Source organism: Mollisia scopiformis (genome assembly GCF_001500285.1).
Source record: "Mollisia scopiformis unplaced genomic scaffold LY89scaffold_17, whole genome shotgun sequence".
In the NCBI taxonomy this organism is placed as follows: Eukaryota; Fungi; Ascomycota; class Leotiomycetes; order Helotiales; family Mollisiaceae; genus Mollisia; species Mollisia scopiformis.
In genome coordinates this window covers 1162214-1183632 of record NW_017263597.1, presented here as the reverse complement: position 1 = coordinate 1183632, position 21419 = coordinate 1162214, and the positions used below count along the sequence as shown (strand labels likewise).

The window sequence follows — 21419 nt, the reverse complement described above, 5'->3', positions numbered from 1 at the left end:
AAGCGAATCTGACTCATTGGCAGTCCCAAGCCGCAGTTGCGGGACACCAGCCATCGATTTCCTAAATCCCATTCTATCCGCTGGTAAAGTGGGACCTTAAGCAATTTTAGTAGGTACCTTGGACATGCAGGAACAAGAAATTATTCGAAGGGCGTCCCCATTCTTGAGGATCCCGACCACCGGGACCTTCTTAGATATGAGTGGGAATCCTGTCTTAGATCTACGATCTTGTTTGTGCTGTTCCATTTGACTATGTTGTCTAACATTCAGAGCTTTGCAGCGCTTGCTGTCGCCATTGCTTATAGCGCACTTGCTTCTACGTACAAGAGTGGCACTACGGTCAATGTTGATGGAACCTACTTTTACATCCCAGCTTCGCCAATCTCAAGTCTGGGGTTGGGACAGGATCAGCTCAGTAGTGCCTGTAGTCCCGGTGACGATTACATACCATTAACTGTCATGACTGGCGACTTCAATACTTTTGACGCAACTACATTACAATCAACGGTGACAAGTTATCTCGGTGGAGACGATGTATTCAATACTGGGTTTTTGCAAGGTACCCTGATATGTTTCTACTGTTGAAACCTCAATTGACCTCAGCAGCGATCTACCTTATCTCAACAACTCCAGCCGAGCTTCATGCTTCGCTGACATCACCCCTCGTTGAATATAACAACAAGTTGTTCATGGTGTCTGCAACCAGCAACTCCTCAGTAGCAACAACGAGCTGTACTTCCGAGCTACCCGCGGGCCCATATTTCCTCCACGCTTATACTGGCGATGTGTTTCAAGCTTACAGACTCTACTCAGACTATGAGGGAGCATTCACAGAAGGTACCATCGCAAATGCAGATGGAAATTTCAGCACGATGTCCGCCTCAATTCCAGTAAGCCGTATGTCCCAGATCGCGGTTTGAAGCTCACTATCGAAGGGAGTTCAATCACCAACAATCGGCGTCCCTTCAAGATTGTATTACGCAAAGTCAGACGCTCAGCCACTTGCCGGCGTATGTATATGTAACATTTTCCAAAGTTCACATCTAATGCCCCTAGGTCCGTCTTGGAGTCAAAGACATCTACGACGTCGCTGGAACACGTCGTGGTTGCGGCAACAGAGCTTATTATGACCTCTATCCCGAACGCCCAACAACCGCACCAGCGGTCCAAAGACTCCTAGATGCGGGTGCTGTCCTTGTTGGCAAGATGAAGACATCCCAATTCGCGAACGGGGAAATGGCAACTGCTGATTGGGTCGACTATCATTCTCCGTTCAACGCTCGCGGTGATGGGTACAATGATCCATCTTCGTCGTCCTCGGGCCCTGGCGCTGGTATCGGTGCATATGACTGGCTTGATCTCGGACTTGGGTCAGATACAGGTGGCAGTATCCGAAATCCTGCTCAAGTGAACGGAGCTTTTGGTAATAGACCCAGTCACGGTCTTGTAACTCTTGACAATGTGGTATGGAAGAGCTTTGACTTCAATAGTCATCTATACAAGCTGACTGACATGATTTCAGATGCCTCTGTCGCCCCTCATGGATACAGCAGGCTTCATCACTCGAGACGCAAGTCTTTGGAAAACGACAGGTCACGTGCTCTACAGCAACAACCTTTTCACGTTCACTTCGTTCCCAAAGAAACTCTATACATCGACATTCCCCACAAACATCACCTCTGAAGCAGATGCTGTCATCTTAGATTTTCTTTCCAAGCTTGAAACGTTCCTTGGTGTCAATGCTTCGGTCCTCGATTATGATTCCATGTGGGCATCCTCACCAGAAGCAGCATCCACAAACGCGAGCACGCTGAGCGACCTTCTCACACTCACATACCCCACCTTAATTGGAAAACAACAATATACCCTCTTCGGAGCCCCATTTATAGCTGATTATCAAGCTGCTCACGATGGTCGGCAACCCTTCTTGGATCCCAATCCTCTCGTACGATGGACTTGGGCTCAGACGAACGCGACGACTCTTGAGGAGGGCATTAACAACAAGACCATTTTCATGGATTGGTGGAATAGCGAAGTCATTAAATCAGATCCTGAAACTTGTTCCGATAGCTTGTTGTTGTATCCTGGGACATTGGCTACGCCGAATCCTCGCAATGTGTATCTTTCTCCACCTGTCATTCCAGCAGGATGGAGTATCCAGAATGTGGCGATTATGGCCGGCGTGCCGGATATGGTGTTGCCTGGTGAGTCAATAAGTGTACCAACTGTTCTGTGAGCGGTAAGGCTGATGTCAACGAAACAGTTGGCCAAGCACCGTACAACTCGACTATTTCACTCCACGAAGAATATTTACCAGTCGCTGTAGATATCATCGCTGCTCCAGGTTGCGACGCGGTGATCTTTGAGCTTGCAGAGCAGTTGCAAAATGCTGGTATCATCAATGCACCCAAGGCGGGAAGCACAATGTATCGACGCGAAGTATCTGCTCGCTTAGAATAGGGGCTGTGAAACATGGACAGAAAATTCGTAATTGGAGTACGACAATAACCAAAAGTCCCCGAAAGTATTATGTCAAGCATTCGAAGGACATTTCACAGATACGGCTCTGGGGAAATTCTTGCAGGCAACACTTAATCCTTTTTGCTGCGCAAAGGACTTTCAAGGCTATAAAGTACTCAAATTTTGTGGAACAATAAGATGAGCCAATTGTCATTGAAACTGCAGATATGCATCACAGTGCTTTCCATCTATCTCTGACGCGTGCTTCTTCAAAGTCAACACATATATTGTTGAGATAAGAAAAACTCCACCCAACCTAGAAGACGTATCTGAAGTTCGGATTTTCCTTGTCCGTCATATCCTCAAACGCATGGACGTACTGCTGGTCCTGCGCTTCCTGAATACCAGCCAAAGCCAAATCATCCTTCTTTACATTCTGCCGCCGCAGATACCAGCGAAGAAAGACAAGGACTACGACTAGAAGACTGTAGCAAACGAGATGGACTGTGAATGCAATGAGGTAGCGAGGGGCATTCCATTTGAGGAACACTTGAGGGCCTTGCGTGTTCAGTTAGCTATAAATTCTGAAGGGATTGTGATGGTGGCTTACCGATTGCATTCCCCACTGCCCAGGCAACAAAGTTGGTTGCGACCACTGTTGCTTTCTTGGTCTGGCCGGCGATGTTCCTTGAGATCATGGATAGAGCTAATGTTTGAGCAGACCAAAATGACAATGTTAGGTAATAGCTAATGAGCAACCCGATCTGATGGGCTCTGCTTGTGTTTCGAACGGTCATGAGAACAATTGTGCCTACGAACGAACTGAAAGTGTAATTTAGTAATGATCGAGATTTAGATCCGATGTTACTTACGGAATGAGAAATATGAGCATGAAAAGCAGATTCTGACCAGTCTTCTTCACCAGCCAAGCCGATGACAGAAGCACAATAATGATGTAGAATCCGAGAACCATGGCAAGTAGTTGAGTTTGAAGAACAGTGAAGTTGAATCCAGTAATGATGATATTGGCAAACGCTCCAAGTCCACTAGTAGGAAGGGTCGTGGTGATGGCGATACCGCAGTAGCACCAAGTCTGAGGATCCTTGAACGCCTCGATCATCTGCTCTCTTTTGAATGTCTTATTCTGCACACCTGTCTGGTTGGCACGAACTCGTTCGACCATCAGTCGTTTGTCCTCCTCACTGAAGCACTTTGCTCTCATTGGAGAATCTGGCATCCAAAAGAGTACGAAGACCCCCCAAAGTACAGCGACGCCGCCGTAGGAGATGAAAAGTGCTTGCCAAGATTTGAGAGGACCGGAGTGAAGAAGGGTAAAACAGTAAGCAAGGAGACCTCCGACGACTTGCTGAGCACCGTTCATCATGTACCTGAGTGAGTTAGCAATAGATAGTAGACACTTGCCTGAGATTCGAACTCACCAAAATGATACAGTTGCCGCTTGTTCATCTCTCAGATACCACATACTTGACAAAATTACAAATGATGGCTGACAGCATGCTTCGAATATTCCCAACAGTGTTCGAACAGCCACCAGACTTGCAAATTTCTTGCAGGCAGCATGAAGCATCAAAGTCATGCCCCACAGCATGATATTGATCGACAGATATTTAGCGATGGGAACTCGTTGGATTATCCAATTGGTAGGGTACTCCACAATGAGCACCGCAATGTAGATACAAGTTGTCAACCACGAGTACTGAAACGATACATTAGGCTTACGATGACAAGTTACCATAGTCGTGCACACTCACTTGTTGTCCAACAAGCCCAGTATCCTTTTGAATCCCCATGATGGACGCAAAAGACAGCGTCCCTTTGTCCAAAGCCTGGAGAAAATAGGTGAAGATCATGATAGCCAATACTCGTCGATCGATCAGCCTTCTCAGGCGTTTGTTGGTCGCTTCATCAATATCGATGCGAACGTTGCTGGTATACTTGGCGACTTCATCGTCGACACGGTCGAAGTCCGTTGCGTCTTTGCCGACATATTCCATCCGTTCAACATGGACGCTCTCAACATCGTCTCCTTTGCGAGAAGTATGCTGCTGGTCTTCATGGAGCTCCGGGGGAGTCGCCGTGTGAATTTCTGCTGCCATTTTAAGGTGATGTAAAGTTTCAAAATCGAGTCAAAGTTGAAGCTGAGCAAACTCCAACAACTTAAAGCACTTGAAGAAAGATTGTACAGAAATCCGCATCAAATCCGCTCTCGGTGTAAGTTGATCCAGTTCTAAATAAACAACCCATCTGCGCCAACAATTCTAGGGCAAATCCAGCTTCCCTTCCGCATTCGTCTCTAGAGTGGGACGTTGCATCCGAATTGCTCCCTCTGGAAGCGCCAAGCCCCACAACAGTTGGTGGAGAAAACATACGCGCCAAGCCCGTGGTGTTGTCGGAGGCATTAACAGTTGAGAAAATGGGAAGGCTGAGATCTCCAAAAATTCGTACGAGGGAGCAGCAGATTATTGGTGAAAGGACGGTGATCGGCAAGCTGGGAACGCCTGTGAATGACTCGCGCTCGGCCAAGGGCCCCCTATTCCGAGGGGTAAATTGGAGCCCCGCGTGGGGTCTTCGGGGTAGAGTCCACCGACGAGAAAAAATGCTGAACAGTTCTATCAGCCTCGTCTTGAATTATTTCGAGGGGACGAGGGTTGGAAGAGAAAGCTTCGAGCTCTTTCCTTTGCTGTGCTTTGCTGGACCCAGTGAATTTATCCTCTCGTTCGAGAATTTGGTCATTCAAACCGAGTACCATCACTGATTTGGGTGTGCAAAGATGCCAAAAACTGTCGATGGAATTGAGTCTGCAGCCGTGCATGATGCGATTAAACTCCTTACGAATAATCTCGTCAACATCAAAGACACGACCGGGAAATTCCTCATGACGATACCCGATGGACGAGTAATCGACACCAAAGGCTGGAACGAGAACAATTGGGAATGGACACATGGAGTTGGTCTCTATGGACTTTACAAATACTATTCTCTGACAGGAGATGTATCAACTCTCAAAATTGTGGAAGATTGGTTTCGAGACCGGTTCGCAGCTGGTGGAACTACGAAGAATATCAATACAATGGCCCCATTCTTGACGCTTGCATACCTCTACGAAGAGACGAACAATCAAACATATCTGCCATGGCTAGATTCGTGGGCTGAGTGGGCAATGTACGATTTGGAGAGAACGGAATACGGAGGCATGCAGCATATCACGTACCTGACACCGAACATGCAGCAACTGTGGGACGATACGCTTATGATGACGGTCTTACCACTTGCGAAAATAGGCAAGGTGTTGGGGAGACCGCACTACGTGGAAGAAGCGAAGAGGCAATTTTTGCTACATATCAATTACCTTTTCGACCCTCAGACCGGACTATGGTTCCATGGGTGGACCTTTGAAGATGGTAGACACAATTTTGCAAGAGCGAGGTGGGCGAGAGGCAATTCATGGATCACAATCGTCATTCCAGAATTCATCGAGCTACTTGATCTACCAGAGCACGATCCAATCAGGATACATTTGATTGATACCTTGGAAGCACAATGTCGAGCTTTGAAGAAATACCAAGATGCGTCGGGACTTTGGCGGACGTTGCTGGACCATGATGATGAGGGGTCATATGTTGAAGCTTCTGCAACTGCTGGCTTTGCATATGGTATTCTGAAGGCACAGCGGAAACGATACATTGGCAAGGAATACGAAGAAGTGGCGTCGAAAGCAGTAAAAGCAGTCATGGGGCAAATAGATTCTCAAGGCGAACTTCAAAATACGAGTTTCGGGACAGGGATGGGTGACAGTCTGCAGTTTTACAAAGATATTCCAAGAACGAGTATGCCGTATGGGCAATCGATGGCGATTATGGCCTTGGGGGAGTTTCTGAGAAGGTTTATATAGACATAGACAGGAAATCACTTTTCAACACACCCTTCATTTGTCCAATATTTCAACTATAGCATCGGTCTTCAGCTAATTGTATTCCGCTCGCCGCTCACAGTGGAGAAGAGAATTCTAAAATGCACAGATTGGGCATTCAAGAGACACTGACTAGATCTTGAATTTACTTTGTTCAATGTCTGTTTAATTCAGAGGAGTTTCACTTTATTCAATCTCCAACCTCAACGCGTCGTACTGCACATACACAGTTTGCGGCAAAACGGCACTTTCATAATCCGTCGCATTAGCTGGCAAGTGCAGCACAATCTCATTTGTGCCCTCAATCAGCAAATTTGGATCAAACGTGAACTTGTTCGCAATATTATAGCAGATGACCGCTGATCGAACAGCACAAGAGCTGCTGTGGTAGTACCTAGCAAAAGAGTTAGTCTAGCCACAAAGCAAGGAATATGATGAATACTCACGGGATAACCCAGGGCTCCAACTCTTTTCCATTCACCACAACCGTATACGGCAAATTGGCGTATGGTTCACTCGCATTATACACGTCCGTATTCCCCGCCGCTGTCTTGGCCCCCGCAAGCTGAACCGTAAAAGTGACCTCTCTCTTACTCTCAAATTGCTCTTTCTCCATATCCCACAAGATAGTCCAATTATTGACATTCTCATAATAAGGCTCAGGCCGTAAGACATTCGCGTATCCCCCGAAAACGCTCCAATGGACATAATTCAGATCTTGTGAGACGTCGTCTTTTCCGACATGGTAGATAACACCATCTGGGAAGTCGGTAGGAAAATCATAGACGGGCCAGTAGATTCGGTATTGAGCTGGATGGAGAGGATGTGTTTCATCCGGTGCATAGCCGTGACGATATTCTCCTGAAGATTTATCAGGAGTACCGATTCTCCAGATCTCTGTTCCCGCATTCTCTTCGCGCCATCGAGCATGGGTAGTATGAACCTCGCCGGCAATCACTTCGACATCATCTTTGGTGTACTGACCAAAGATACCTTCTGCGTAAACGGTCAAACGATACGTGCCTGCTTTTACAGCTGGGATCTCGACATCGCCCGTCGAAGGGTCGATATCGGCCCAGTACTGGTAAGCAGTGGTGTCAAAGACATTATCTTGAAAGTCGACCCCATTCTGAGCGAGGACGGCGATGGGCTTTGTGGCATTGGCCGGGAGGTCAATATGTCCTTTCCATGTCGTGCGGTTGGACGAGGGGACGTAATTAGGAACATACTTGGCAATTGAATCGTAAAATGCTTGATTCCATGTTGACGAGTAGAATTGCAACGCTTCTTGGCGAAGAGTCTCCATTGGTGTTCCTGGGGCGCCCTTATTGAAGAAGTAGAATTGCTTGAGTGTTTGTCAGTACGATGGGGTAAAAGGTTACAGCTGTACTCACTGGTCCAAAAGTCCGATCGAAGCCATCGGTGATGTTCGGCGTACCGTCACCGTGATGGTTTGAGACTACATGCTGTCAGCAAGGAATTTGAGAGTATTGAGAGTATCGGTTCACCACTTACCAATGTAGTTGTAGACAATGCCATCAACAATAAGATCTGAATGAAGAGGTCCTCCAAAGTACGTATCCTTAGTATTCATGACTAGCCAAGACCCAAAAGTCGAATTGTCATCACTAGTCGTTCCATCCGAATACATCCCATGCACATCATGGTCTCTCCACGTATCTTGGAAAGTATACTTCGTGAAATAATCCGCTTCTTGTTGTACATAAGGATCATTTGGATCTCCTCCAAGATACCATGTCGCATCTTGTACTGTAACCTCGTGTTCCGTCGCGTTCTTTGACGGTAAGGGAGCATATTGCTCAGAGTTTGTCAAAAGATGCGTCCAAAGCGGAGTGTTCGGTCTGAAAAGTGTTCGAAACTCCTGAAGATTTCTCAAGAAGGGAGTTGTCTTGTTGTAATATGACAATCGACTGAAAGTGTGTAGACCAGTCTCTCCTTCTCGAAGAAACCAGTATTGTTCTAAAGTCTGACCAGTTGGTGGGTATGTCTCACTCATCACAATTCCTCCATATAAAGTATTTGTTGAGTCGATGCCTTTAATGAGCTGGTACTTTGGTGCAATTGATCCTGGTGTATAGCTTCCAGCGGGTATGCAGTAGCAGTCGAGATAGGGTCCAATGCCACTATTTCCTGATCCGGTAGCACCTCCAGGAGTTGGGGTGACATAGTCAAGCGTACCGAGGAGATCTTGGCCATCGAGAAAAAGATAGTTTATAGCACCGGTGGACTTGTTGACAGCCGCAGTGAAGCGGTCATTGGCCAGTATCTGGCTATTGTCAGAATAGCAATGTACAGCATAGAAGTTTCCTCTTCAAGTGTATCGAGGGTTCGCTTACCAGTGAAGCACCTGTCTCAGTCGCATTGAGTATCGCAGTACCTCTCACAACCAAAATAAAAATTACAAGTACATGGGTTAGCCAATTGCCTCCACGATATCTCAACTCTGGGAAGCCCATGTTGCCAAATCAATTCCCCCGAGTGTCTCAGGTCACAAATTAGAAGCAACAAAGTTCGCACACCACAAGTCCAAAAGATACATCCTTACATATGTCAAATTCGGGGTAACAATTATCCAGCCAAGTTCATTTACTGGCTAAGTTCAGGGACATGATGTGCCCCTGAGCCCGCCGGACAGCACTTTACCGAAAATGCGGGGCTCCACAACTACCCCACCATTGCGCGGTTCGGGGCCTCTTCAGGCGAGCAGACCCGTTTGCAGGAAAAACTCTTACAGTGTGATCTCAAGTTACCTAGGTAGTTTGCTAGGAAGTGGAGACATGATCGTTCTATCTGAGGAGAGTGCACAGACAAGATTTATGTAAAGGTCTAAAGTCCGTCAGAAATTGAGTACTTTAAAGTGGCATGAAATCTCTCGTCTTCAAGTTAAAATGAACAGCTCGATTGCTAAGAAAATAATATTAGTAGTGAGGTACGTTGTAGAGTAATGTGGGAAGTTGTAGGCTTGTTGAATCTTACAAGCTAGCTAGATCTAATAGCTGAATGTGAAAACTCAAGTCTGTCCTTCTATCATGTCAACGTAATCCATTCTTAGCAAGACCATGACTCTGAACACGATCAGACGGACGGTGTGTGCGCCTCGACTAGCAACAATTGACACAATCTAAAATATCTATTATGAACTGCAATACTCTACAAAAGAGTCAGCGTCCATGAATACAACGGGCAAGAAGTAGCTTTACCCAATCACCAAAATCACAACGAAAGCAACCATGTTCCACCTATCCTGGACAGGAGAATTTTCGTCACCATCAGGGCTGCCCCCAATATTTGCAAGAGCCGTTACAAATATGGAGGTTGCAACTAGCACCATTATAACGTATTCAAACGCAATCATGCAAGCCGTGTTCTTGTATCCTTTTGGTTCCGCCCACAGGACTCCAAATCCAGCTACGTTGAGGAGAATTGCAAGGCAACACTGTATTAATTTTGTAAGTAGCTGTAAAGAAGTGCACTGGTAAAGATCTTACCACCACAAAATAGAACGCTAATACCGTTGAGCTGTTAACTGATAAACTGATGAGATATCCAAGAGCTGCGATGCTCCAGGCAGCAGCAAGCAATGTCAATCGTATGCAGGCAAGGATGGAGAGATCTAGCAGAGACATTGCTCTCAAGTCTGCGCGTGCTATTTTTGATAGGCAATCGGACAATGTCAAGTACGTCGAGTGCTGGGTTACAAAGGCAATAATGCTGCTGAGTTTTTTCAAAAGAGAAGAGAAGTGGATTGTGTCGTGGATAGAGATGTGCGACATGATGCTGCAATATCGGTTCCCGGTAAAACAGAGAGTTCCAACACCTCAGAGCACTCGAGGCAGAACGAAGTTGGACACACGAATAGAACATTATCATTGGACACGATTTGTGAGGAGCCAAAGCTATGAGCATTATCAATGTCCCCAGCGGATTCAGACAACACTGTGCTCATAAAGTCTGTCGTTTAGATATCGAAGCAGTGACTACTAACTCACCTAGCCCTGAACTGAAGTGAGTCTATATTTTACAATCTAGATTCTAAGATTTATCATACCAACAAAAGGAAAGCTCACAGCTGAAGTACATCTATCTCGCATCCCTCTACTACCCATACAACAAAAAAACCAAAAAGACATCGCCCATTCATCCCCTCGACCCCACAAAACCAATCAACTCATCTCCGTATCCTCATCCAAAACCTTCCCCTTCCCAAAACTAAAATCCGCCGCATGCCACGCCCCCTGAAAACAGTACCCCGGATGCAACCCCGTCAAACAACTCGTAGCAACGACAATCATCGCACCCTCCAGCACCATAAACGAGACCTGATTATTAGCCAACGGACCGTGGAAGCCGCCCGATACTTCCGCGACCCTGAACACGGATCGAATGAAGATCGTCAAAGTCGCGACGCAGAGACCAATAAGGAAGGATTTGAAGAGCCGGCTGTTGTATATGGCAGCGTGGTCGGTGCGCCACGCGTTGCGATGGGAGTGTAGACGCCAGGCGAATTCGGCGCACATGAGTGCGAAGAGGGTGAGGGAGGCGACTTGGACCGAGAGACCTGCTAGCATGACGTTTATGCCGAGTTGGAGTTTGCTCTGTGTTTTAGCGCCCGAGGCAATTCCGCCGCCTAGTGCTTGGAGGACGAGGGCGAAGATGTCGCAACCGCAGAAGATGATGGTGTATGTTCCGGGCTTGAATCTGGAGAGTTGTTCTCCGTATATGACGACGATGCAGGCGAGGCAGAGGTAGATTGCTGCTGAGAGGAAGGCGGGCGAGATGGTGAGAGGGACGAGATAGAGGAGGAAATCGTTGCCGGTGGGATCGAATGGATTTTTGTTAAGGAGGATCCGACCTATGTAGCCAACGACTTCTCCGGTAAGACTAAGGGACATTGCAGCTATGTACCCCTAAGTTCTGTAACGAATACCGAAAATGATGTTGAGTAGGATATAGATGCCGAATACTGCAGCGTAGAATGCGTTACCGCCGAGAGAAGGGATGTAGGTGAAATGTGCTAGTGAAAGGTCGCAGAGGGAAAGATTGCAGAGGTGCTGGTAATCTTCGAGAATCGTTACATTGCCGTAGCCTGTGTGGTTGTTTCTATTGAAGCCAGTGAGACCATTCGTAGGGATAAATGATTCGAGAACGCCGATGCCCTTAAAGAGACGTTGGCTGATATGTTTCCTGCCATTTTGAAGCTTATTAGAAGCAAGTTGAGCGAGACTGACAATAATAGTAAAAGACTAGGACGGTACACAGAGATGTTCTGCAAAAACAGGAGTTTAATCACAAACATAGGAGACTCATCATTTATAACTAACATTATAGCATGTCCTCGCTGTGCCTCAGCATCGATAACGGTATCGATTCGTATACATCGGTGTTGCGACAACCGTCGCTCCGCGAAGCCACTCTGACAGATTTGGTGACATTCCGCGAGCTTGACAAGTACAGTCAGCCATCATAAACATAAGATGCTGCGCCGAGTAAGCTTAATTCAGGGGTGGCTTGAGCCGCACTGAATATTTGGAAGAAACGCCCATCATGCTGATTTCGCATTTCGCACCTCAGATCCACAAAGCCCCAAGAAAACGGCACTTGCCAACCAACTCCCGTGTCAAATCACACCTCAACTTTGACAAAGTTACAGACAAAAGTCTTCATTCTTACAGAACCCCAATATCTCACGCTATAAACACCAACACCACGGGGTATTCAAGTTTCTTACAAACATCTCCATCAAACAAAGGCATGTACACCAATCATTCCCCTTTATTCCCCGCCATGGTATTTCCTCCTAGCAATCATAAAAACAGCATCTTATCAAGAAATTTGTAGTCGAAGGTCAAAAGCACCATATCCTCTCCTGTCCATATTTACTCAATCATACCCATCATCCCACGCTCCAGCCGCATAAGGATTCCTTCTCTCTCGTTAGCGACTCAATTCATCGATACGAAAGATAACAACTCACCACTCCATCCCCGGATAAGAAACAGCACTCATCTCCGGCTCATCATCATCACCAGCAACCGGCAATTCCGCCCTCCCCGCGACCCCATCCCTGTAAGCAATCTTCTCTTCCGCCTGCGAACTCGACGCTGCGCGCGTTACATGTCCATCAGCCCTATACTCCGTCGTTGGTGGGACCGCAGCGCTGAAACTCCTGCCCACATTCATATTCTCCTTGCCTTCGGGCTGGAGATGGCGATTCGCGGGTGTAGCGTTGGAGGTGGAGATTTGTGTTAGTTCGCGCGGGAGCATGTGTCCCTGTTTTGGGAGGCGGGGACTGGCGTTATAGAGATCCTCTTTGCTTCTCTTGGAATTTATTTCTGTTGTTCTGATGTCGTCTCCAGGAGTTATATTTCTGTCTGGCGTGCCTGGCATGGGACTTGGTGGTGATGGACTTGGGCTGGCAATGTGTCTTCTATCGCGATCTGTTTCGGTGGCATCACTGATTTGACGATCGGGTACGTTCAAGTTGCCACTTTGAGGACCCGAGAGGCCAGATACGGCGGACATGGCAGTGCGACGAGTGTTCGATCGGTCGAGATCACCATCCATTGTTGATAAAGAAGCTTCTCTTGTGTGCAGATGCTGATGTAAAATATCGGAGCGTTGAGACTCCTGGCGACCGGGCCACTGTGGCGGTGGTGGCGGTGGGATATCGTTCACACCTGGGTTCACTGGCGAAAATACAGTATCTTCAGGCAAAGGATAACCAGCAGGGGATTCGGGATGGCGAATCATTGGCTGTTGAAGGCGTTGGATAGCATCATGCTGTGGACGAACCTGTTTTAATGTAGGGTTTGAAGTAGGTGCGGGATGATCCTTCTCAAGAGGGGCCGGTCGTTCATCCTCGTCACCACCTGGAAGTGAGATCTGATATGGTCTCTGCTGGCCTTCGAGTGACTTTGGAGGAGATCTCGCAAGCAAGTCTTCTCGGCTCAGTCGGCGAGGTGCAGCGCGATTCGTATAATTCTCGTACGTTTCAAGAGCACCAAGATGAGGTTTTGGTTGAAGGAGCTGTCGAGATTCTTGTGACACTGGAGGCGATGTTCTTGGTCCAGGTCCGTACCTTTGGTCATTCACAAACTGTTGAGGAGGTGCTTGTGTTGGAACACCGTTGGGAAGAAAGTGTCCATTGGGAGCTCCTTGAGGATAACGAGGATCTATTGGCTGCTGCTGTACACGATTAAAGCCACGAGGGTCATAATCTGTCGCAACAGGCACGGCTCCTTGACCTCGAACGAGAGAGTATCCACCGGGGATAGGTACACTGTCATACTGGGGTTCACGGCTAGCTTGACGTCCACGATCTGCAAGCTGCATTGAAGGATCCTGGAAGGGCATTTCACGTCGCTGTTGTTGTGGTGGAGGAGGTCTAGGTTGCTCTTCGTGCAAGTCGCTATACGTCTGTGCAGGTGGAAGTGCCTGAGTGATTGTTCGTGCCTGACTGCTGCTGCCCTGTGACCTCGAATCGTCACTTCCTCTGTCTTGTTGATTTGACCTGCGTCCTATAAGTCCTCCGAGCAAACCGGAGGAAGAAGTTCGACGAGTCTTAGCGTCTGGGCGAGGAGAAGAGCGAGGAGAAGTGCTTGACGTAAGCTTCTGAAGTACTTGTCTAGTCTGACTTGGAGCGCGAGGCGTTCTTGGCGGTGGAGTATTCATGCTGGGTCTTTGTGCATTCATCTGAGGGGACTCGATTGGTTGTCGTTCGTTATAAGAAAGCTCTCTCGTAGCTTGTGGTCTCTCCTGAACTGGTCCCTTAGGCGATGGACTAGTCTTGCCAAACATGGTACTCAACCCTGAAAATCTATTCTTCTTTCCAGAAGCCTCCACCGATCCAGTGGGAGTTCTGACAAGCTTGTTTGCCTTCTCCTTTGGATCCTTCGAACTACTGCCAAAGAAGGATCGTTTCTTTTCTTGGTGAGTTGGCGAAGGTTGAGGTGAAGCGACAAGATCAGTCCTGGAAGCTGAGTTATGCGCGATTACACTTTCTCGACTCTGTGGTGGACCGAGCCCAGAGGTAGAATTGCGGCTGAGATGGCCGAAAAAGCTCGATCGGCGTTTTCGCTGCTCTTGTTCACCTTCCGAAGCAACACTGGACTCTGCGTACTCGTTCCCGCGAGACTCGAATTGTCTAACAGGAGAAGCGGGTGCGGGAGCTCCATCTCGAGTAACAGAGTTACGTCTTTCTCTTGAAGAAGCGCGTGACAGCTTTCCTCCAATCTCCTTGAAGAAGCCAGAATTTCGTTTAGACGAACCGTATCGAGGGTCATCAGATGGTGGACCTACACCAGGAATCTGATACTCGTTGGTTTGTTGCCTTGGGAGGAAAGCATCAGCTCGAGTGATGGGTGCTTGATAATAGTGAGCTGGAAGATCGGCACTATCCCTTGATGCGTCGGGACCGGCTTGTCCAGGTCGGAACAGGTCCGGATATCTCTGAGCCGAAGATGGAGGTTGTTGATATGGGCTTTGCTGGGCAGGTGGGCCATTCCAGCCTGGGCGTTCGTTGTATTGTCCATCTGGACGTTGGGAATAGCTCGGGCTTGCGCCGGAGTTGCCTCGAGGGCGCTGAGGCTCCCACGAATTCGAATGTCTTGGGGCGGGCACATCTACTTCTTTCCAAAATGTCGGCGAGACTTGTGCGGGAGGTTCGGTTGTCTTCGGTCGATTGAGTCTCCATTCAACTTGTGATTCTCTGAACTCAGGGCGTTGCAACACATCTGATGCTCTGGGAGCCAGGGGTGGGAAGTGCTGTTGAGAAGCTGGCGGTGGGCCCATGACGCGTTGGTTCTGTTCGATACGTTGCATTGATTCTGGTGATCCTGAATTCATTGCCTTCTGCTGCATCACTTGTTGGGGAAGAACTGTACGTTGACTTTGGGCTGACTTTTGACTATACTCAGAAGAGCCGGCTTGAGTTAATTGAGGTCTTGGAGGGCTACTTGGTGCAGGAGCAGTTTCTTTTGACAAAGCTGATTGGGGTTGCTCTCTTGGTGGTTGTTGCCTTAATTCTTCTCTCGGCTGGCTAGCTTCAGCATATCTTGGTGGGTTATGCAAGAACGCCTCATCCACAACTGGGCGTTGTTCAGCATGCCTGAATGGGGTATGAAGGACCTCTCCTGCGCCAAATGTCTGAACGAAGGAAAGTGGCCTTGGACTCTGCGCAGCTACAGGTTTCGAGGCAAGACGTTCTGGGGTAGGAGGGGAAATCGATTCAGCAGAGGGTCCAGGAGCAGGAACCGGAATACTACTGCTAGTTCGGACTTGTTCTTGTAAGAGGGTTGGTTTTGAGGCCGCGGGTCGCACCAGTTGTTCAATCGGCTTGGTGGGAGTTGGGTTGACGGGATTTTCCGGAACGCTATGTTCATCCTCATCCTCGAGCGGAAACCTAGGTTTGGCTTGACGCGGACCAAACCCGAGTCCAAAGGTAGAAGTGCGGCGAATAGGTGGCAGGAATGAGGTTGAAGCAGTCTGCTTCTCTGGTTCCGCCTGGACAGGCTTTGGTGGGGAAGGAGTAAATTGAACAGGAGCAGCAGCGACCGGCGTAGATTGTACAGATCTTGGAGTTGGCCCTTTGGCGGAAGGGGGAGGTGAGGGAATCTCATAGCTACTTCCACGCGGTCGATTGATGATACTTGTCACGGGTGCGTCCAAGCTCTTTCGATTGTCCGATTCCACATTAGCCACGGGTTTCAGTCCTTCTGGTGGAGAGACGTTGGGAAATGCGTCACTGCTCTCCGGAATTGGGGACACCATTACCCAGTCATGAGGTATATCAGACTCCTCCTCATGGGCACTATAGAAATGAGTATCCCCGCTGTTGGACCTCTCGCTGCTTGATTTGGCGCCTAATGGTACACCTAAAGAGCCATGACGATTACCAACATCGGACGGCAACTGACGTTGTTTTGGTCGCTCCTCGTACTGGAAGCCCTCCTCTTCAGCGATTGGTGTAGCATTGTATGGGTCCCAACTTGGTTGATGCTTCCCAATCGGGGCAGGTACCCCCAAAGAATCTCGAGCTTCAGACTCTTCCTCTGCTTGTTGAACTTGTCGGATGGTTGCAGGTTCTGGACGTTGTTGTTCTTGCTCACCATTCATAGATGGCAATGCTCCACTCATAACTCCAAGTGATTCACCGGTTGATACATCAGGGAGCTGTGGGGCGGCAAAACTTCGGTTTGAGGTTGTAGTCGCGGCTCGCGGGCGGTTTGACTGTGGAATGGACTCTTTTGATTGCCGAGCTGATCCGTCTTGTTGTATTGATGATCGAGAAAGGTTAAGAGGGAGGCCCCAAGATGTTCGACGCTCTTGTTTCGGCTGCTCAGCTTTGGGCTTGGGAGGTGGGGAAGTCTGTAATGGGCATAGAACTTAGTAACGTGTGCAATCAAGGCAAATATATCATGGTAACAAGGAGAGAACAGTTGAAAGGCTGCAATTTCCCCTAGTCGTACACAACCCGCTAAGCAGGAGGCCATCTGACGAGAAAAGAAAAGAAACCGCCGCGCTGATTAGTCTTGAAAATGCACGAAAGTACGTGGTAAATCAGATGAAACGCCCCGTCGCCCAATTGCGCTCCGGCACTGAAGGAGATGTGTCAATCTACCTTGTCTCCGCCACTACGAAACTTGCTCTTGCCCTTTGCAAGAAGACCTTTTCCTGCCTTGCCTGCTTTACCACCAAAGATACCAGCTGAGTGAAGGAGCTCTTTCCCTTTAGCTTGAACTTGCTGACTAGTGATTTTGCTACTATTAGAGTTAAAGCCCTGTTGCGACCCCGAAGTCATGCTGGGACCGGGGCCAGGTCGAGGTCCCACTGGCGTAGAAGGCATCGTTGGTGAGCTCGCGTTGAGATACTGCTGATAATAGGGTTGCTGCAGAGGAGGTGCTGTGCCACCAGTCGACCTGCCAAATTTGGACCTTCCTGTACCGCTAGGAACGCTAAATCTAGAGCCACCGAATGAAGCACCTGCACCTGCGTGCTCGGGATGTTGTTGCTGGAGAGCCACCATCCAGTTGTTCAAGCCCGAATCCATTATTGCAAACCGTTGTCTAGTTGTATTGAAAGCTTCAATTCTCTCTTGCGAAGATGGAATCTGTACAATGTTCTTGAATCCCAAAATTGGGCCCAAAGGAGGTGCAAATGGTTGTTGATGGACAGGTGAAGCAACAGGCGATACTGTGCTCGGAGCAGGAACTGGAGAATTCTGGTTTGGAGATGGGCTGAAATAAGATTGAGCAGCTCGAGCCGGGTGTTCGTCCTCAGGTGGTGTTGGCGAGACAGGGTGCGAGGAGACACGAGGATCTTTCTCTTCTGCTAGGGACAACCGGCGACTCTTGTTTTCCAATGGAGTAGAATCATATCTGGGAATGGCAGCAGCTGTTAGCGAAGCGGCACCAACAGCGGCTAATAATGCATTTGTGTTGTGATCTTCCGTTGATGAATGGCCAGGCTGGATTTCTTGCACTGGTGGCTCAACAGAATTGACATCCAGCGCCGATTGCTGTGGAGTGGAAAGAGTTGTAGTAGGAGCCACGTTGGTGTCTTCGGCCATGTGAGATATGTGTACAGGCGAGCTTGTAGCACTGACTTCTGACACTTGGTCATTCGAGGGTATGGCGTTCACATTCTCATTACTATCCTCCCACGAAAAGCGACTTTGCATCGGTGGTCGAGGCGGCTGAAGTGATGATTGTTCTGGTTTTCGTGGGCTCAAAGGTGCAACAATAGGCGATTCGGCCATATTGTGCTCCTGCTCTATTGTCTCGGGTTGGGAGATTTCTTTCTTGACAGGATCTTCTACCGGAGCCGGGGCCGTTTCAGGAACTTGTTCCTCATCATCGGAATTAGACGCCCAATAGTTGTCATATTCGCGAGGTAAATAGGTGCTTTCATGGCCTTGCTTGGGATAATTAGTCTCGTCAAATTCATCGGAGACCACACCGTCGTCGTGAGCATTTCCATCCGATGGCCTTGGAGTAAGACTCTTCACAATTTCTTGCCGAAGCTTATCATTCTCCTCATCGTTTGCATACGTATCAGTACTAAGTGCTGGTAGCATTTGAGGTCTCATCGGAGGAGCCAGAGTCTCATGTTCCTCGGCCTGAACTGGGGTTCTTGGCTTCAAAGGAACGGGAGGAGTTGCGAAATACTCAGAATCATCGTCGGCACCATCATTTTCAGGTGTATCTTTGAGCGGTGGCGTAGGAGCTACACTGGACTGTGCAGAGACATCTCTGTTGTCAGCATCTGGTCGCAGCTGGGTCTCGGCAGGGGCCTGTTCAAGCTTCGGGAGCAGTCTTGGATCAAGGTCCTTGGTGGAGTATAAATTACCACCCGGAGCCATGGCTGGGTCAGGGGTAGGCAAAGCACTGTTGCTTGGCACTGCTTTGCGGCTAGGAGTTCGACTTGGAGGAATATGACCGGTAGCGAGACTGTTGTTATCATGATGGCGTAGAGCTAATGAAGCAGTACCAGCGACAGCGGCGCCAAGTTCAGATGCAGGCATTCCGTGTTTTGTCGTAGTTGGAGTCAAGTCTGACTCATCATTTCGACCTTGGTTATTGGCAGTAGAGACATCTCGGATTGGGGTGTGTGCTCTGACAGATGGAGCTTGAGAAGGGTTCTCGCTCTGAGCTGTTGTTGCATAAGAGGTCCAGCCGCCAGGCAAAGATGGACGGAAACTGCCTTCACGCTCAGCAATTGGGCGTGGAGGTTGTAGTGGTTCGCTTTCTGCGGGCTCCATTTCAGGAGATGTTTCGGATACTACTGCATGCTGCCCACTGGTAATGATCCTGGCCTTGGCAAGATCTGGCGTTCTGGCAGGGCTGTTATCACTTCTAGGGGTGCTGATGTCTCGGCGATAACCTGGTTTGAAGCCTGGGATCTCTCGACCTCGTTGCTCGTCTCCAATGTCCTTGCTTGGCGCTGTTTCTGGCGAAATAGGTTCATTGACGACCTCCAGTATGGTTGGATTCGAGATATCTCGATGACGCGAATCCGGACCAGCTCCACTAGGTACTCTGCTCATAATAGGACTAATTCCAGTCGTGCCAGTGCTTTCACTATCAGTCCGTCTTGGACCACTGCCAGTATTTGAAGCGGGAGTCGGGGGCACGGAGGCATCGTCTGACCTATCGAATGCCTGATTGACAACAGATTTGAAGCCAAATGAGGGTTGGGTTCGAAGTTTGAGGTCCTCGTCGACGGGGGAAAGTGTTGTTGTCGAAGTCGTTGGAACGCTTCCTGCATCTCTGGTGGTTGGAGCCTTTGGGGCATCAGTACTTGGTTGAGAGAACATGTCCATTCCAAAGCCTGACATCCGGGTCAAATCTGGCAGCTTGGGGCTGATGGACAATCTCCTAGCCTCTTCTTCGTCGGTTTCTAAATCAGTTGCAGACTCGAAGGATTGCGTGCTATGCACTGGTCCTGTTTGAGGGGGTTGTTCACCAAGATTAACGCCTTCAAAACCGTACTCGCTCTTTCTCTCCCTCACCGGCTCTAGCATTGGCATCAATCGGCGTCCAGAATCGGAACCTTCATCGCCTTCGAAGCTTGTACGACGTCTTCCGGTGCCGCCCAGACTATCCGAGCTCGACTTCTCTCTCACTTGAGGCATAGCCGGAGAATCTGACCTATCGCTAGATTTAGCACCAGTAACAGAATCCATACTTGGTCTACCGGACTCAAGAGACTGTCTTCGTTCCTCCTCAGCACGGCGATAAATATCTGCCGGCCTAATAAAAGGCAGAGCTTTGCCAGTTGGTGTCCCTGGCGATCTTGCCGATGCCCCAGGAGAAGCTGACCGTCCAGATACCCATGGTTTCGGGGTAGTGTCTGCCGGAGAAGGTCGCATTATCTCCGATACTGGAGGTCCCATTGCTTGGCTCAGACTGCTTTTCCGTGCTGGAAATCTCGTGGAGGGAGAGTCCGTTGCGGATTGAGGAGCTGGTGACGCCCGGGAATTGAGTGGTTGAGGAACAGCAGACGGTGAGAAGTCCCGTCGGGCTTGGAAATCACTTGCAGTAGAAGGTGTTTCGGATGCAGGAGAGACGACTGAGCTTTCCCCCTGGTTGACTCTTCCCGGTTGCAATACATCAGGATGGGGAGATCCTGAGACCGGAGACACCATTTGACTTTGTTTTCGAAGTCCTGTAGGAGCTTGAGGCTGTTGGGTCTGGATGGAGAGAGCAGGAGGACCACTTGCATTGCGAGCAGAAGGTTGGCCAGTGATCTGGGAGAATCTGGTAGCAGGGCCAGCAGATGTAGCAGACGTAGGCGTCGCCGCTGCTGGAGATGGCTGCCTCATTGTACTGCTCGAAAAGTTCCGTTTCTCATCATCTGCATCGAATGAGTTCCTGCGGCCTCGAGGATCGTTCGCACCTGGCAAAGGTGGAAGTTCGCCATATTTCTTTGCACTATCAAACCCAGGAGATTCTGGCTTCGCAGAACTCTGTATGCCTTGCCCTTGCTGGCGAAAGCCGGTGGGTTTCGAGATGGGAGGAGGGGGAACATCGTATTCATCATCATCACCCCAATCGTCTCCTCCATAATTGACAGTCTTCGCTTCTGCCCACTTCTTCGTCTTCTGTCGATTTACATTCGTCTGATACGAGATGCTGGACGCAGATTGAGGGGTCCTGATGATGTGTTAGCATTGCGAAGGAATGTAGCGATGGAGGGAGCTCTGACATGGGCGAGTCCTGCTCAAATGTGTTTGGAAATGGTCGCGCCATGTTGGGCAATTATTATTGACCCGTCTGTTACGAGACATCTATCGTCGCGCCCATGTAGACATTGGTGAAGGGATTGATGGCGGGCAGAAATGCAAATGGCGCGCCGTGACGAGCGTCGATCGTTCTGTATTATTGTGCCCTGCTAATAACGTCAGGCTGGCAGATCTCGCTCTTACAGCCGGTAGACGCGAAGGCTGAAGGAAGCGGCGAAGGATGGAAAATTAAGATTAGAGGAAAGATCAGATGAAGCTGTAGATACT

General features: G+C 48.9%; 7 protein-coding genes across 7 annotated transcripts; 2 read left to right on the top strand and 5 right to left on the bottom strand.

Annotated features, from left to right (window-relative positions):
- Positions 1-252: 252 nt before the first annotated feature.
- Positions 253-2478, top strand: LY89DRAFT_708824 (putative Glutamyl-tRNA amidotransferase subunit A; the record flags this gene model as incomplete). The annotated part of the gene is made up of 6 exons (XM_018217710.1): positions 253-559; positions 721-890; positions 936-1010; positions 1057-1464; positions 1523-2204; positions 2264-2478. 6 exons carry the CDS (start codon positions 253-255, stop codon positions 2458-2460), a joined length of 1839 nt encoding a protein of 612 aa, XP_018068918.1. The 3' UTR covers positions 2461-2478.
- A 298-nt stretch (positions 2479-2776) lies between these two features.
- Positions 2777-4475, bottom strand: LY89DRAFT_650444 (MFS transporter; the record flags this gene model as incomplete). The annotated part of the gene is made up of 5 exons (XM_018212107.1): positions 2777-3018; positions 3071-3282; positions 3333-3848; positions 3900-4177; positions 4233-4475. The coding sequence occupies 5 exons, from the start codon at positions 4473-4475 to the stop codon at positions 2777-2779; spliced, it is 1491 nt and encodes a 496-aa protein (XP_018068917.1).
- A 653-nt stretch (positions 4476-5128) lies between these two features.
- LY89DRAFT_650439 (glycoside hydrolase family 105 protein) lies at positions 5129-6373 on the top strand (the record flags this gene model as incomplete). Its single annotated transcript, XM_018212106.1, has 1 exon — positions 5129-6373. The coding sequence occupies exon 1, from the start codon at positions 5252-5254 to the stop codon at positions 6371-6373; it is 1122 nt and encodes a 373-aa protein (XP_018068916.1). The 5' UTR covers positions 5129-5251.
- Positions 6374-6577: 204 nt separating this feature from the next.
- On the bottom strand, positions 6578-8868 carry LY89DRAFT_752659 (rhamnogalacturonate lyase; the record flags this gene model as incomplete). The annotated part of the gene is made up of 5 exons (XM_018221253.1): positions 6578-6785; positions 6838-7736; positions 7786-7850; positions 7907-8678; positions 8749-8868. 5 exons carry the CDS (start codon positions 8866-8868, stop codon positions 6578-6580), a joined length of 2064 nt encoding a protein of 687 aa, XP_018068915.1.
- Positions 8869-9608: 740 nt separating this feature from the next.
- On the bottom strand, positions 9609-10038 carry LY89DRAFT_736590 (uncharacterized protein; the record flags this gene model as incomplete). The annotated part of the gene is made up of 2 exons (XM_018220148.1): positions 9609-9848; positions 9901-10038. The coding sequence occupies 2 exons, from the start codon at positions 10036-10038 to the stop codon at positions 9609-9611; spliced, it is 378 nt and encodes a 125-aa protein (XP_018068914.1).
- Positions 10039-10476: 438 nt separating this feature from the next.
- On the bottom strand, positions 10477-11783 carry LY89DRAFT_687006 (RTA1 like protein). The gene is made up of 2 exons (XM_018215407.1): positions 11734-11783; positions 10477-11596 (listed from the first exon to the last, which is right to left on the bottom strand). The coding sequence occupies exon 2, from the start codon at positions 11302-11304 to the stop codon at positions 10576-10578; it is 729 nt and encodes a 242-aa protein (XP_018068913.1). The 5' UTR covers positions 11305-11596; positions 11734-11783; the 3' UTR covers positions 10477-10575.
- Positions 11784-16834: 5051 nt separating this feature from the next.
- On the bottom strand, positions 16835-21289 carry LY89DRAFT_143257 (uncharacterized protein). The gene is made up of 2 exons (XM_018205327.1): positions 21116-21289; positions 16835-21063 (listed from the first exon to the last, which is right to left on the bottom strand). The coding sequence occupies exons 1-2, from the start codon at positions 21157-21159 to the stop codon at positions 17022-17024; spliced, it is 4086 nt and encodes a 1361-aa protein (XP_018068912.1). The 5' UTR covers positions 21160-21289; the 3' UTR covers positions 16835-17021.
- Positions 21290-21419: the final 130 nt, after the last annotated feature.

Bases quoted from the DNA above. Each gene is read 5' to 3' on its own strand.
- LY89DRAFT_687006 (XM_018215407.1), bottom strand. From the start codon at position 11,304: ATGTCCCTTAGTCTTACCGGAGAAGTCGTTGGCTACATAGGTCGGATC.
- LY89DRAFT_143257 (XM_018205327.1), bottom strand. From the start codon at position 21,159: ATGGCGCGACCATTTCCAAACACATTTGAGCAGGACTCGCCCAT. The intron at 21,064-21,115 runs GTCAGAGCTCCC...ACACATCATCAG, and splicing joins TTTGAGCAGGACTCGCCCAT to GACCCCTCAATCTGCGTCCA.